At 36.3% G+C, this 14,510-nt stretch overlaps 1 protein-coding gene across 1 annotated transcript in view; it reads left to right on the top strand.

The window, feature by feature from the left end:
- LOC139140858 (probable nuclear hormone receptor HR3) overlaps positions 1 to 13,053 on the top strand; it is a 59,578-nt gene extending 46,525 nt beyond the window's left edge. The window contains exons 3-6 of the mRNA XM_070710330.1: positions 982 to 1,126; positions 1,736 to 2,031; positions 2,554 to 3,016; positions 4,629 to 13,053. Of these exons, the coding sequence (XP_070566431.1) occupies positions 982 to 1,126; positions 1,736 to 2,031; positions 2,554 to 3,016; positions 4,629 to 4,897 (1,173 nt within the window). The 3' untranslated portion in view covers positions 4,898 to 13,053. The remainder of the gene's footprint in view (positions 1 to 981; positions 1,127 to 1,735; positions 2,032 to 2,553; positions 3,017 to 4,628) is intronic.
- The last annotated feature ends 1,457 nt before the right edge of the window (positions 13,054 to 14,510 follow it).

Below are 14,510 nucleotides of genomic sequence, written 5' to 3'. Positions count from 1 at the left end.
CATTTAGGTTTTGATCACCTTTAAAAGTATCAAAGCAGAGTTTAATATGCCATTTCACTCACCACAATGCGAAAAATATTTTCAGAAGTGTTTATGACACAGTTTCTGCTGGTGTTGTGTTATGCCAAAAGCAGTATATCAGTTACAAAAGAAGATGTAGAAGTGTATTCAGCATCAAAAGAACAAGGACTTTGGTAAACTTGAAAAGTAGGATTTTAACTGCACATGCCAAAATGGGCAACTTGTCTCAAGATACAAACATTGACACTCTTGGTAGGATGTGTCTTAGACTGGAAGGCTGATATTTTGCCAAGATGGTACACCTTTGGATTTTCATAGGTGTAGAATATATCTATATTTGATACATAGGATGATTGGAAAATCAGTTACTAACCCTTCCTACCATAAGCACCTTTATTTTGCTACAAGTGATGCTTCCATTTGTTTGAAAAAAATAATAAAAATTTGAAGAAGTGTACCTTTAGCAAAATTGACACTCTGTGATTCAAAAATGCCTTATTCAGGCAAGAAAATTATACATGTACTGTATACCAGTATTTATATAGGCTTAGGGAAAGATAGTTCCACAAATTCGTAAACAGAATCAATGAGTTTAAGGAATGATGTATGCACTGAGAAGATTCACTGGTTTGGAAAAGAAAGCCGGATAATGAAAGGGTCACAACAAGACCCCTGGGAATACATTTGATGTACATAGTGCTTCAAAGAGTTCAGAATGGTGAAAATTAGAAAGGAATTGCTGGTTTGAAGCAAAGCTGCATGATGAAAGGGTGACAAAAGAACCCTGGGAGTATAGTTGATACACGAAGAGTGTCTCTCTCGTATCCGCTACAGTGTCAAAGCTTTTCAAAAACACTTGACAAAAGCATGCAAATGTGCGTCATGACCATACTAACTTTAAAGAGCGATATGTGCGATAACCATAATTTTTTTCTGTCTCCTATTTAATTCCTGCTTCAGGGCTTTTTTCGGAGAAGCAGCAAAAGTGGGAAAGAGTACTCGTGTCGCCATGGCAATGGGCAGTGCATGATTGGGAGAGTGAATCGGAATCGTTGTCAGTTCTGTCGATACAAGAAATGTCTGGAAGTAGGCATGTCTCGAGAAGGTGGGTTCCCCTACATGTTATGCTGCTACATGTACTTATAGAAAACAGCTATAATTGCTATGCCAGTTGAATGGTACTGTGTAACTGGACCATCTCTCTAACTCTGCCAATGTCATTTAGTTCAATGGTGTCAACCTGCTTACAGTGTAGGAAATGGTGCAGTTTGACAGTAACTTTCTGCCTAGTGGAATTGGAATCACCTAGCAGTAAACAGTGTTGCTGCAGCCCGCAGTACTTGTCGCTTTGTTACAGCTATTATGCTATAGCCTGGTCATGATATACACGTATTATCCACAGGTTAAGTTGGAAAGTCAATTTTCAGCAACTTAAAGGAGCAAAATATATGGCTTCCAAAACTATAATGGTTGGTATACAGGGTTCATGTGGTTTCAATCGCCTTCAAAATGCTGTTTCTCAGTAATAGCTAAACATGAAAAAGTGACTTCTGAGGCCAAAATAAATATTTCTAACAAGTAAATGACAATTGGAAGAACCTTTCTGTCAAATAAGATAATTCCTCTATACATATGTATGTGTGTGCAGATAAATAGATTTGTTCAGTTACCACATTTTAGAATTATCTACTCTTCTGTCTTGTGCCTGTACCAGCTGTAAGGGTTGGCAGAGTACCAACATCACGGCCAAGCAGACCAAAGCCCAAGACAGAGAAATCACCCACCAATGGTGAGATCTCCGACTCAGAGAGCATAGACAGCAGCAAGCCCGACCCACAACAGCCAATCAATGGCCAGACCCTGGACAAATCACCGGAGGACACGGCAGAGCAGTTACTCAAAGCCAAACAAGCAGAAATGTACGAACTGGTCAGCGTAGTGTCATATGCGTACCAGGTTACATGTCTGTACAACAGCAAAAACACACCAACTCTCAGGGATAAGCTAGAAGTAAGTGTTGTGTATTTCAGTAAGATCACAAAATGCCTTGACAGATATGAGTCACTTTTCAGAATCAATTTACGTTTCTTCTTATGTGAGTGCATTTGATGTATTCGGCTGACTTTTTTACATAGAAAGGACAACCGCATTGAAGTGAAATACAGAAAAATCAGTCTGAGAGATGTATGATATCATTGGCACAGTGAAGGGGCCTCCTTGATGTGTCCCAATGTCCAATATAACCAGTACATCATTGTATTGGGCTTATTTTTGTGATCGTAAAGGGTCACTGAATTGAGATGAAAAACGGATCAACTCATCCTGATAGATCTGTCATGTCACTGACACAGTCAAGGTCTTCTCTGCGTGTTCCAATATGTACTATAACCAGTTTATCGTTGTATGGTAAATGTGAATACGCCATTTTCTGCCTGAAAACACCATTTGAAGCATTCAGTAAGTAGGCATGAACAGGAAAATACACTTGAGTCAGTATGATCACCATTATTATCTGCTTGATTGGATTTACAGCAAGATACAACTACCTCAAGTAAGAGTGACTCATTTTCTTTGGGAATCAACTCATCCAACCCATCAACAGTGACAACTCCCCCAGCCATATCCAATACCAATAACAATCAACAGAACTGGATCAACGTTGCCGAGCTGATGACGGCGGCGATCCGTGGCCAAGTAGAGTACGCCAAAGCAGTGCCTGGTTATAGAAACTTATCTCAGGAAGACCAACTCATACTGCTAAAGGGGAGCTTCTTTGAAATCTGGCTGCTGCGTATGGTGGCGCTGTACCGCAAGGAGACCGATTCTGCCGGCCTCCCCGTGGATAATGGAAACATATCTATGTGGAGAGAGCTGCTGGGGATGTTTGATGCAGATTTTAGCATAGCCATAGCCAATTTAGCAGAGTCACTCAGTCAACTGCCATTGGTTGAAACAGAAACAGCATTGTTTGCTGGAGTTTTGCTAACTTCAAAAGGTACGTATCACACTGTACAAACTATAATGTCTTGCCATGTGAACTATCAGAGGATTTGAAGGGGATATCTTGGCAGTAATGGAAGTAAATCTCTTTCTCCCAGGGGTCATAGAGTATATTGGCGTGAATTTATCAGAAAGTGTGCTCAGATTTTGATGAACTTGCACATCAAACTCTTCCATGAAATCAGTTTTGATTTTATATTTCATTTATTCAATGCCAACGGCAAGGGCATCAGTAGACTTCCAACTGCCCTCACGGCCATGTTCTCTCTTCTGTAATCAAGCTAATTTTGTCATGTGCATGGGAAAAACACAGATTAATGACTTGTTTTTTTAAAATCAAGTTAAAATCGAATAATTGTAAACCTGCCCTTCAATATCAACTGCAAAGTTACAGCAAAGTCAGAAAAATCTGCACAGTTCCTGGTCTTTATGTGAGTCTTGACATATTCCATCTACCAGTCTAGTCACATGTTATGTGAAATTATGCACATTCTCTTTACAACTGTGAAATAATATGACAGAACCCCATGGCGAGAGAGTGCAAGTGCGCCGTACCAGCAGTATTTGCACGAGTGTTTGCGGGGGATCCGGCGGTCGTGCTTTCACGAGCGCAGCGAGTGAAAGGACAGCCGGATTCAACGCAAACACGAGTGCAAATACCCCAGGTACGGCAAGCTTGCTCGTTCGCCATGGGGTTCTGTTATTATTACATATGTTTCCCCCTGTTTATTTTATCGAGAAAACAAAGGAACTAAAAACACAAGCGAACACATTTTAAATAGTTTACGCGACACACATTGAAAGACAAGGATCACGCGCTGTTCTTTTCATTTGCATGCAGGTATGGAATAATGTTTTTGGTATTTGCACTGCAGTGCAAATACTGGTAGTACGCGCGCGCTTCGATGCAAGTAAACTGTGGTACATATGTAATAATATTTTATCTACAGAATTAAAGGAAAATTAATTATTTTTGTATAGTATTTGACCCTGTAGATCATAAAGTATTTGTCCAGTGTCGCTAGATTTTGTCATACAAACATTGCAGCCATACAGTCTTGTGAAATTTACCATAAGCATATTAAATGATGGGCTGTTTACTCAACTTAAACACCCTATATTTTCATCCATTTATATAGAAGCTGTTATTATTCATTTACAAGAAACGATATATCCTTTAAATTGAATAATTCACCATTGAAATTTTATATTATTAATTCTTGCCATGAAGTCTTTTTTTATTCAACAATTACATTTAGTCACATGAAAGGATGAGCAAATTGTTTTACCTATCAAGAAAGTGATGTTTGTTAGAGCCTTAATCAGTATAAATTGAATCCAGTTAGATGTCTTTCCATCATAAGCCGTTTCCCTTATCCTTCAAAGCTTGTTACCCAGCAAATAATCAAATATCTCAAATATAATATCTGTATGTAGTCTAGTGAGCTCAACAAACTTTCCAAGTGAGAAACTTGTATGAACCATTCTGACTGATTTTCTAGAGGGCTATTTGTAGCAGGAAAGGACTGATGCATGACACATCACTTTAGATTTCCACAGAGTATTCAATTTGGGCAATTGTTTTTTTTTTTTGCTGTTGTTCACAGATAGAGTAGGCCTGACCAGTACAGCCAGCGTGGAGCAGTTACAACTCAAGTTTTTGGAAGCTCTGAAAGTCCAGCTAGAAGGCAACCACCCCCAAGATTCCAGTACTTTATTGAATATATTACTCAACAAAACTCAGGAGCTACAAGCACTGAACGCCAAACACAGGGAGTACGTTCATCGAAACCATCAAATATGGCCGACCGCCAAGCTGCCAGCTCTCTACGTGGAGATGATGGATCTCTCGTCAGTGGTTGACAACTTACAGTAACAAGATAAAATACATATCTCTCTTTGTTTTGTTTTTTAGGCTTACAATCCCTACCTCAAAATGGTACCATCTCATAAAATAAGAGACAATTTTCTATACATTTTGGCCAAGCCATTTTTTTAAGGGAGAGAAGGCGGATAGATGCAGAGGCAGGATGGATCAAATTTTGCAGAAATGCATTTTGCGCGCCAAAACAGTCCTCCTCTCTGAAAACTTAGAACTATGCTGCATTTTGATGAAAATTAAGTCCTACCTTGCCGTTAATCAGGCCAATGGCCCCATTGGCTTATTGTAATGCAATGCAGGCCAGGAGAATAATGTTTGTTTGTTTGCTTTTTTAAAACTCCTTGCATAAAGCCTTGCTCAAAAGCATATCTTGAAAATAATGATTTCTTGACAGATTCTGGAGATGTGCAAATGTGGCGACAGATAACCTGGCTGCCATATTAATGACAGGGCTGAAAAAAATAACCAATGTAAACCTTCATATGCTCACTTTTACTTTCTGATTTTATAGTAACAAAACGTGATAAACACTTACTTTTTAAAACTTTCAGGGATACATAACTGGAAATTGTTTCTTGAAAAGAAAGATTTCCATGCTGCAAGACCTCAGCAAGATTTCTATACAGATAACATTTTATATAACATTTTGTGAAACAGTGACAGCACCCAGTATCATGATTGTTCAGTGTTGAACAATGTGCATAATGCTGCTTAGATATAGAGAATAGAAAGTTACCCAGTACTGGACGTGACATCTATCCCTTTGATTGCCTGAAACTTAGTTTTAACCCTTTCACCACCATGGTTTGGCCCAAACCTATTGTTATCAATGGTGATTGTGGACTTGCTTACAGGGAATTGGGGATGAACAGGTTAAACTCGCGCTGTTTTCGATAGGGTTGAGTTTGAGAAATACCATTTGCATATGTGAATGCAAGTGAAAGTGAAAGGCTGATGTGTGAAATCTTGAACTCAGTAAAGGTTGTAGCCTAGAGCAAGACGTTGCACCTGTATTTTTTAATGAGACTGTGTACACAGAAACTGTTTGACTGAAGAAAAAAAAATCCAGAAGACACCACACCATGCTGCTGATAGTTTGTAGCAAAGACATACCATATGGATCTACCTTTGTTTGATTGGTACCAGAAACCCTTAAGACTCCTGTAATTCAGGTTAAACCGATAACCCTTCGGAAATCAAAACATGTTTTTTCGTCATAATGTGTAACAGTTGATTGTCAAGAACTAGCAATTCCTAATGTCATTGTTTCCCCAAATAAGTAGATTTAACTGTACATTTCCTGAAAAAAATTGTATGCAGAAGTTTCAAATGGAAGATTAATGCGATAAAGGAAGGAAAAGTTTTAAAGTCTAATATTAATGCTGTACTTCATGAAGGATGGTCGTGAAGTACATACAAGTATTTAACCATACAATGCTGCTTACGTTCTCAGTGTTAATATTTGAGTGCCAAAGTCAATTTTTGTCACCATTTTAAAATATAACCCAGACAATATTTTTTCAGGGCCAAACATTTTTTTCAGATTTTTCCCAAAATTTTGACCAAAAACTGGAGTCTGTGTAAAGCGCTATCCATGTGGTCCAAAATTTTCAAAGAATTACAGACAAATTCATAAAATTTTGTAAAAATGTTGCACTAAAATTTTGGTCGGAAAGATTACAGCATTCAAAGGGTTAAATCTCTGGTGATTACAGAATAGTACTGCAGACTGTAAATCTCAGATAATATTTGATATACATTTATTTGCTGTCGCATATGGCACTGTCATTTCATGTGTTGAGTAGCACAATGCCAGCACATATCTGTTCTTTTGAAAGCATATATGCTTAACAATACATGATGGTGAAATATTCCTAAATTTGTGCCATGGAGTTTTCCACCAGTGAACAAAAGTACATTTAATACAGATGTAGATTTTTACTTACAAAACACTGTATATGCATGGCAGTGATATTTTGCAAAAAGATGAAAGGTTTTTAGAGCACAAAGTAAATAATTATGCTGGAAAAATTAATAAGGTGCTCACATTCAGATATATCATATAAAACAATTACCTCCATTATATCAAATTTATTTTCTCATGAGAGACAGAAATATTGCCATTTCATACCATATGTTTTATTAAAATTAGATCAATATGTTCATTTTGTAATTTGAAAACCCCTCCCAGCCTTGCCGCTGTTATCAAATTTGTACATATTTGTCACAATTGAGGATTTGATGGACTGACAATTTTCTGTCAAAACTTAGCCTACCATTTAGCAATCACTTTAAAATATTTTCTCGAAGTGGATAAGATTGGTCCTATAATACATAATAACTGACTCATTTTTGGACAGAATTCTTTCAATTATGAAATTAAATAAATTCAATTAAAGCTATATGTATGCTAAGCACAGCATTTTCATGCTGTTAACAGCTGTTATATGTTCATTGTGTGATCACATTGATACATGCCAGTGATATTGTTTGCCAATGTTAGTGATAGTAATCTGTCAAAAGCTTGTGAAGGGCAGAGGTGAATTTCCACTTTTGACTACCCAGTGCCGTGTTTGACTGCAGAACTCTGAGTAGGGAATCTCAATACCAGTTTCCAACACACTGTGTGATACGTAGACTTCAGTGACAATGTTACTGGACACTTTAAATTACAATCTGTAGTTTTTAATTTCCCAGACATATTAATTAATTGGCAATTAGCAAATTAATTCCGGAGATGTGACAAGAAATCAACAATGTCTTAGGGTATGTTCTTTAACTGACCTCAATAGTCTTTCTTCAACTGGTTCAGTTTTTATTCAATTTTCTACCTCAGTGGAGACTTGTCTATTTGTTGTACAACTCTTTCATTGTCATCTGTTGAATAAATCTATTATGCAATTATTAACCTTTCCACCACCATGGTTTGGCCCAAACCCATTGTTATCTGTATTCAGGGAATCGGGGATGAACAGGTTAAAATCTGGTACACCAAGGGCTACCTCACATTTGTTAACTTGCAAGAAACATTGACATCCCACAATAATAACAGACTTCTTTTTTCAATGACATCAACTCGACTCCCACCGGTTCAAAATATGCAAATTTTTAGACAGATTTTGGAAAACAATTTTATAACACTGGAAAAAACTACATTGTAAAGACAGATATTCTTGTCGCTTAGGATTTTTTATTGAAACAAAAAACAGTTTCACTGAAAACACATAGGAATTCTCCTGTTTTTTTACAAAAATTGTTGATAATGTTCAATATCAACTCTACGTGGATGGGGTGGGTTTAGTGTGCCAATCAAACAGGGTGTTTGATCATGTCATTATCAAATTTTGAATTACAAGTGATTCTCCCTTCACAATAGATGAGGTAGGGGTAACTTGTTTTCATAGTTTTAATCAAACTCGTTTTTTTTGAAAAAAGTACTATACATTTAAAAATTCTTACAGCACAGCGCTGATCAATTTTGATGTGTAAGGTTTAAAATTGGACACTGAGATGTTTGAAAAGAATTTCTAGAGTTTTGGAATTTTTAAAGAGCTTTTTTTCTTTCTGACTTTAGTCTGCTATGTACGCTGTAATTCGGCTCCATGGAGATAAATCAGAATTTTTGTTTGATTTCTGTTGTGATTTGAAGGGGCCCAGAAGTTGCTGTAAATAGCTGCATCCTCAATGTTTAAAGTTAAGTCTCGGTGGAAGTTTAGCTGTAAGCACAAAAATGGAGGAGAGATGTGAAACTCTCAGAAAAAGGGTGGTAAGGCAGGTGATTCAACTCTTTTTCCAGGCAGTAATAAGTTGATGATTTCTCAGTGTATTCTCTCATGAAATTTTGTTTTGCATTTTTATTGTGCAAAACTTCAAGGTGTTTTTCAAATTGAGACTTGTCTGTTTTGAAACTGTAAAGTGAATTATAGCTGCTGTTGGTTCATTGCTAAATGAATTACCGATTCAAATGAAGATTGCTGTTTTATTCTGACAGATGTGTCTTGATGAACCAATAGACAAGTGAGATCACCCTTTAATGAGATGTATTGTTTGAGGGACTGAAGTGTTCATTTGTCTGATGAATTTGTAGTAGTCTGTTGTTTGTCGTTGAGAATTTGATGTCTTTAAACTCGATGTTTGATTCACATCTTTCGCAAACTTTGAAAAAATGTTTTTTGTCGACACAGTTGTATGTAGATTTTGTGAAATTGATTGAAATTCTTTCTTAGGGTAACAGTTTTACCATTTCTGGTACTGTTTGAATCAGATTTTCCTATTCGCTGTAGCTATTTGGGTGTAACTCCATCGATGTGATGTACGCCCCCAAACACTGTAATAGAGTTGACCTTTTGTTTTTCTATCAACTGGTATGTGGTTCCCCCCCACTTTGAACTCCTAAAGAGCAACGTGCAGGCTCTGGTATGACATGCAAACACAACAAAGTACAATAAAATAATGACAACTTTTATTTTTCAGGGAACATAAAAAAATTTAAAAGATTTGTTACGATGGAAATTTTTATGAACTTTAAACTTGGGTGCTACGAGGGCAATAAAAAGTATTTCAGATTAAATAAGTCCTTTTTACCCCCCTCTTTCTTTCCCAGCATATAGTATAGAAATATACTAACTAGGTTTGTCTTTGCATAGAGAGGGGGTTTGTACTCTTGGAAAAGATAGAATACAATTTTTTTTAAAGTATTATGTATTACCTAGACCTAGTGGAACTTTTCTGATTCCAATGTTGGCTGGCCAGGAAATTTGGCGAGACTTCTGTTGGTTTTTTTACCAAAGACTTGTAAATTAAATCTTCCATGTGTATGTAGCCTACACATCCTTAAACTGATTCAGGAATTACCATGGCAATCAAAATGTGGCCAATCCAAATAGAGTCTATCAAGTAGAAATTTTTCATCCCTGCTTTACGGGATTTTCAGGATTTTGAGGTCAAAAGTGGGTCAGTAAGAATCAGTTTTTCTTTAGATTAGAAGTTTAAGCTATATTTAACTTGTATGAGAATTGTCCTCTTTCCCTTATGTAAATTTAACTAACTTTAGACATTAGATGAAGCTGTAGCTCAAGAGGATATTTTCCTCAAGAGGGCGCTATTGAACACCTTGTATCTCTCAGGGACCCTTCATGAAACTAACAGCAGTGCTTACCTTGCCTTGGTTAAAGAAGCTATTGACATTTCCCCATAAATAGCACAGAGCACATTTCCCCATTGAAGTAAACTAGAAGTTACACAAAGCAATATGCATTTTATCGATAGACTGCTAAGAGCTGTAATGGGTATACTCTTTTATTTTGCAAACAAACTGATAACACTGGTATTTCTGATTTTTCATATTGTCATTGATCTGTCTGGCTTGACCTTCTGGTCAGCTTTTTGAACCAAATGACTGATTGTCATCTTTCATATCTTTCTGCATCATGAAATAGATTACAATGCTGTTTTTTATAGAATACAAAACACACTGGCGTCAGTGGAGACACAAAATCCTTAAGCAATTCGTACCACCAGTCCTGATCATTAATCTAAGAGTACATTAGCCAATGTGGTACAATCACATGACTTAGGTTGACTCACATCAGTAAACCCATTTAACAGTTGCAGCAAAGTTAACTTGCAAGACCTACCACCTCAAAACATTGCAAGACTTACCACCTCAAAACATTGCAAGACTTACCACCTCAAAACATTGCAAGACTTACCACCTCAAAACAATCTTAGGCTTTTCATATTTACAATGGCAATCCATGTAAAAAATTATTTTCACTTTGAAAAACTTTTCTGTATCTTTTGATATCAAATATCAACTCGAAATAACACTTCTTATGTGATACCAGAATTGTTCTGTAATATTCTATTCTGTCACAATTCACTGTCTTGGGTGCAGAGCCTGTGAGCCAGGGGTTGATATTCACTCCACTAGCTTTTTTGCAAGTCATAAAAGCATATGGCATCAATTTGAAAGATTTTTGTCCTGCAAAATAGTGTATGTATTGCTAGCTACATAAAATCAGCACGGGCCAGTTATGTTCCTGTTGTATAGTGTAGGCCAGTGAATACTCCATCAAACATGTGCCATTTGTACTTTTGCATACATGAATACATTTATTCAGAAAATACAGTGTCTGGTGGTACTGTAGGGTGATTGTTGTGCTTGGCAACAATGCAGTGCATCTTGGGAGGAAAACTGTATGGTGATGTCCATTATTTCATTAGTGTTCAGAAGCACCAGTAATTAAAGAGCATTATCAGCAATGAAATCAAAGTGCTGGTGAAGAAGTGTATTATGATCCTGTAACCCTTTGAGTGCAAAGTCTATTTTTATCGCCTTTATAAAATAAATCCCAGTCAATTTTTCTCAGATTTTTGCCAAAATTTTGAGAAAAAAACGTAGCCAATGAAATGTGATGTCCAATTGGTCCAAAATTATCAAAAAATTACAGAAAAATTAATAAAAATTGGTAAAATTTTGCACTAAAATTTTGGCAGAAATTATAGCGCCCAAAGGGTTAATACTTCTATGAAGTTGTAACCTTCCATGGATGTGAATTTTTCTATACAAAGAAGATTGTCTTCAGGAGAAAGGTTGCAATAGCAAGTGCTTGCTGATTTTATCAACAACTTACCAAATAATCTGGTGTACTGGTAATTGTAGAAACATTAGCTATATTTAGCTGGGACTGGAAATCACCTATACGCGCCAAGAGTACAGATTATTGTTTATCATTCTTTTTTGCAACTTATTACCATGTACAGTGAGTGTTATTCGCTTCAGCATTAAGAGGAAAAAGAGTGCTTGGAAATGTGTGAATGTAAACTATCAAACATATTGAAAATTTGTGTAGTGGTACATCTTACACAGTCAACAAGTGGAATGTGAGAAACTATTTTAACCAGCTGCAACTCAATAGCAACAGTGAACTATTGACACTGAGTAACGTAAACATTTGGAAACGAGATGATAAAATTCCTTAGATTTTCATTTGTACTTTCAAAACTACACTGCAACTTGTAATGGGTGTACTCTATTTACTTGAGTTGTCTTGCCAGTAGTTATTAACAAACAAATGCTGTCCCAATAACCTCCAGACTCGCCCCTCTACTTGCTGTTGTACAAAAATCCCAGCAAAGAATGTTTTACGTCAGATTTGTAGATTTTTCAATCCCTGTATTGTATTTAAATGTTGACAGAAGTTACATTTGCATCACCTTTGGAAGACTGCACCACCAAGTGTATTTTTGCCACTTGTACTTTGATGTACAAAACAGCACTTTATTGACTTTTAAGATTATTTGTATGAAAACTGCTCACAAATGGGGAAAAAGGTTTGCTTTTCATGAGTGAGTTTTCTCTTGTGAACTGCTATATGTTTTTTTTCTAGTCGCTGTCATAAATGTTTCTTACCTTAGTTTTTCCCACATAAAAGGAGAGTCTTGTCTGCAATCAGAACATCTGTGTCAGGTTCAGTTTCAATGGACTCTGAATCTGTGATACAACTATTCTGCATTGTGCTTCATTCATAAAAGACACTTCAGTAAACAGTTAGAGAATGCATACACTGTGTTGCACTCTTTGAAGTTGCCATGGATACTGGATGAGAAGCAAACGTCAATGTCATCTTGTCGTCAGGTGTGTTCATGTTCAAGTGAACAACCTGTGACTTTTCTATTATTTTTATCCCTCTGACAATATCGTCACTCAATTTCACATTCTGCCGTGTAACCACGTCCAAAAGTTACACACAAGGCTTGTTTCGATGTGACTATGTGCAGCAGATGCTTTGTGCCAGGTGTACCCAAGGGTCAAACATCTTTATTTTGTGGTCAAAGTGCAGAGGTCAAAGTTCAAAAATAATATGTAATCTTTCATGCATGCAATTCCAGATGCTGTATTTTATAGGTACTCCCTGTATCGGAAGGAAAGCATTATAAATTGTGATCTTTTAGTTGCAGACACCACATGCTATGTAGTCTATGTACATTACACGCTAGCTTGTCTATTTTTTCATACGGGTATTTTTACACTGTAGACTGAACATGGTGTTCACAGCCTGTTTAGCATTAGTAATGTCTTCATTCAATGTTCAATTTCTTATGACAAAAAAAGAACCTGAAGTCAAATAAAACTAAGATTAAGAAGATTTCTGTCACCTTTGTATTATTTTCATCAGATTTATATCAGTTCATGTTATGCTGAACTGTATAAGTTTGGGAATGAGAAATGACAGCAAAAGTTGACCATCATGTGAGTACAAAAAAGGTAGACAGTGGGCTAGGGGAAAAAAGACATTCAGGCTATAAAGAGCTAGTTTTAAACTGACTTTGTTTATAGCTAGCTTGGGAGACTCAAATATGTAAGACATTTATATATTTTGATAAAATTTCGTTGTCATATTTGTTGCACACCCAAGCACATCTAATTACCGTATTCCAATGGATTATAAATTGATCATAGTTTGTGCCACTGACAACCTACCATATATTGTGTGACATGTTTGGGGAAATTCCAAAATACAATTTATTGCACACATGTGCCATTCTAACCACCATTTTAATTAAGAAACATTCATATCAATTAAAGTATAATGTAATGACAATAATAATAAATACGTATATATATATATATATATATATATATATATATATATATATATATTATGTGGAAGTACGCATAACAGAGACAAGAACACGCAGAACCATGCACAGACAGACAGGAACATCAGAACCAAAGCAAGGGAAATATTTGAAAATAAGTTGAACCATTCGCCTGATGATCGCTACAGTGAACACATGTAGCATGAAACTCTGAGTAAAGCCTATATATTTATATATATATATATATATATATATATATATATATATATATATATATATACATACACACAACACACACACACAAAATGTATACAATGTGCCCTCCCGGTTATCACCATAATGGCTTTATGGCAACCTCTGAACTTGGGCACAGAGAGTATATATATATATTATATGTATGTATGTATGTAAACCTTAATGGCAATATATAGATAGAGAGAGTAGAGGGGGTTTAGAAAATTTTGGCAGTCCTTGCAGGAGGGGAGCATTGAAAAATGAACGAAAAATACCCTCGTTAATTGTACCCATTCCCGCAGGTCTCCAGTGCAGATTATGTCAGATGTGGATGATTGTTTTACTCAATTGGAAGTGCAGTTTAATGAAAATCTTCAATTCTGTGCTTTTCAGTGGTGAAATACTAAACTAATCCTCATCTTACATAAAATTTCTCAAATGCCGCTACATTAAATATTTCCTGCTGTTTTTCACTGCAGGTGACGTATAGTTCATAGCAAAGAGATTAATGTTGGTTGTAGAGTGTTGACTACTATGGGTCAGAAAGGCCATTCCGTTACAAATTCACATTCACAAGATAAAGTACAACGTACATAGTCGGCGCAGGCTAAGTTGTACCTGAGTTCTAGTTTTCCGACATGCAGTAATTCTTGTTTAACTTGAGATTGACATGTGAAAGACACGTGACAAAAGCTGCTTCATGCTCTTTCGGATATGTAAAGTGAGTTGAGGAGTTAGTATCAGAGACTGTGGGCCCTCTGAAGAAAGC

The sequence above is a fragment of the Ptychodera flava genome, chromosome 1 (assembly GCF_041260155.1).
Source record: "Ptychodera flava strain L36383 chromosome 1, AS_Pfla_20210202, whole genome shotgun sequence".
Taxonomy (NCBI): domain Eukaryota; kingdom Metazoa; phylum Hemichordata; class Enteropneusta; family Ptychoderidae; genus Ptychodera; species Ptychodera flava.
The sequence above is the reverse complement of the archived record's forward strand: the minus strand, read 5'-3'. Positions and strand labels throughout refer to the sequence as shown.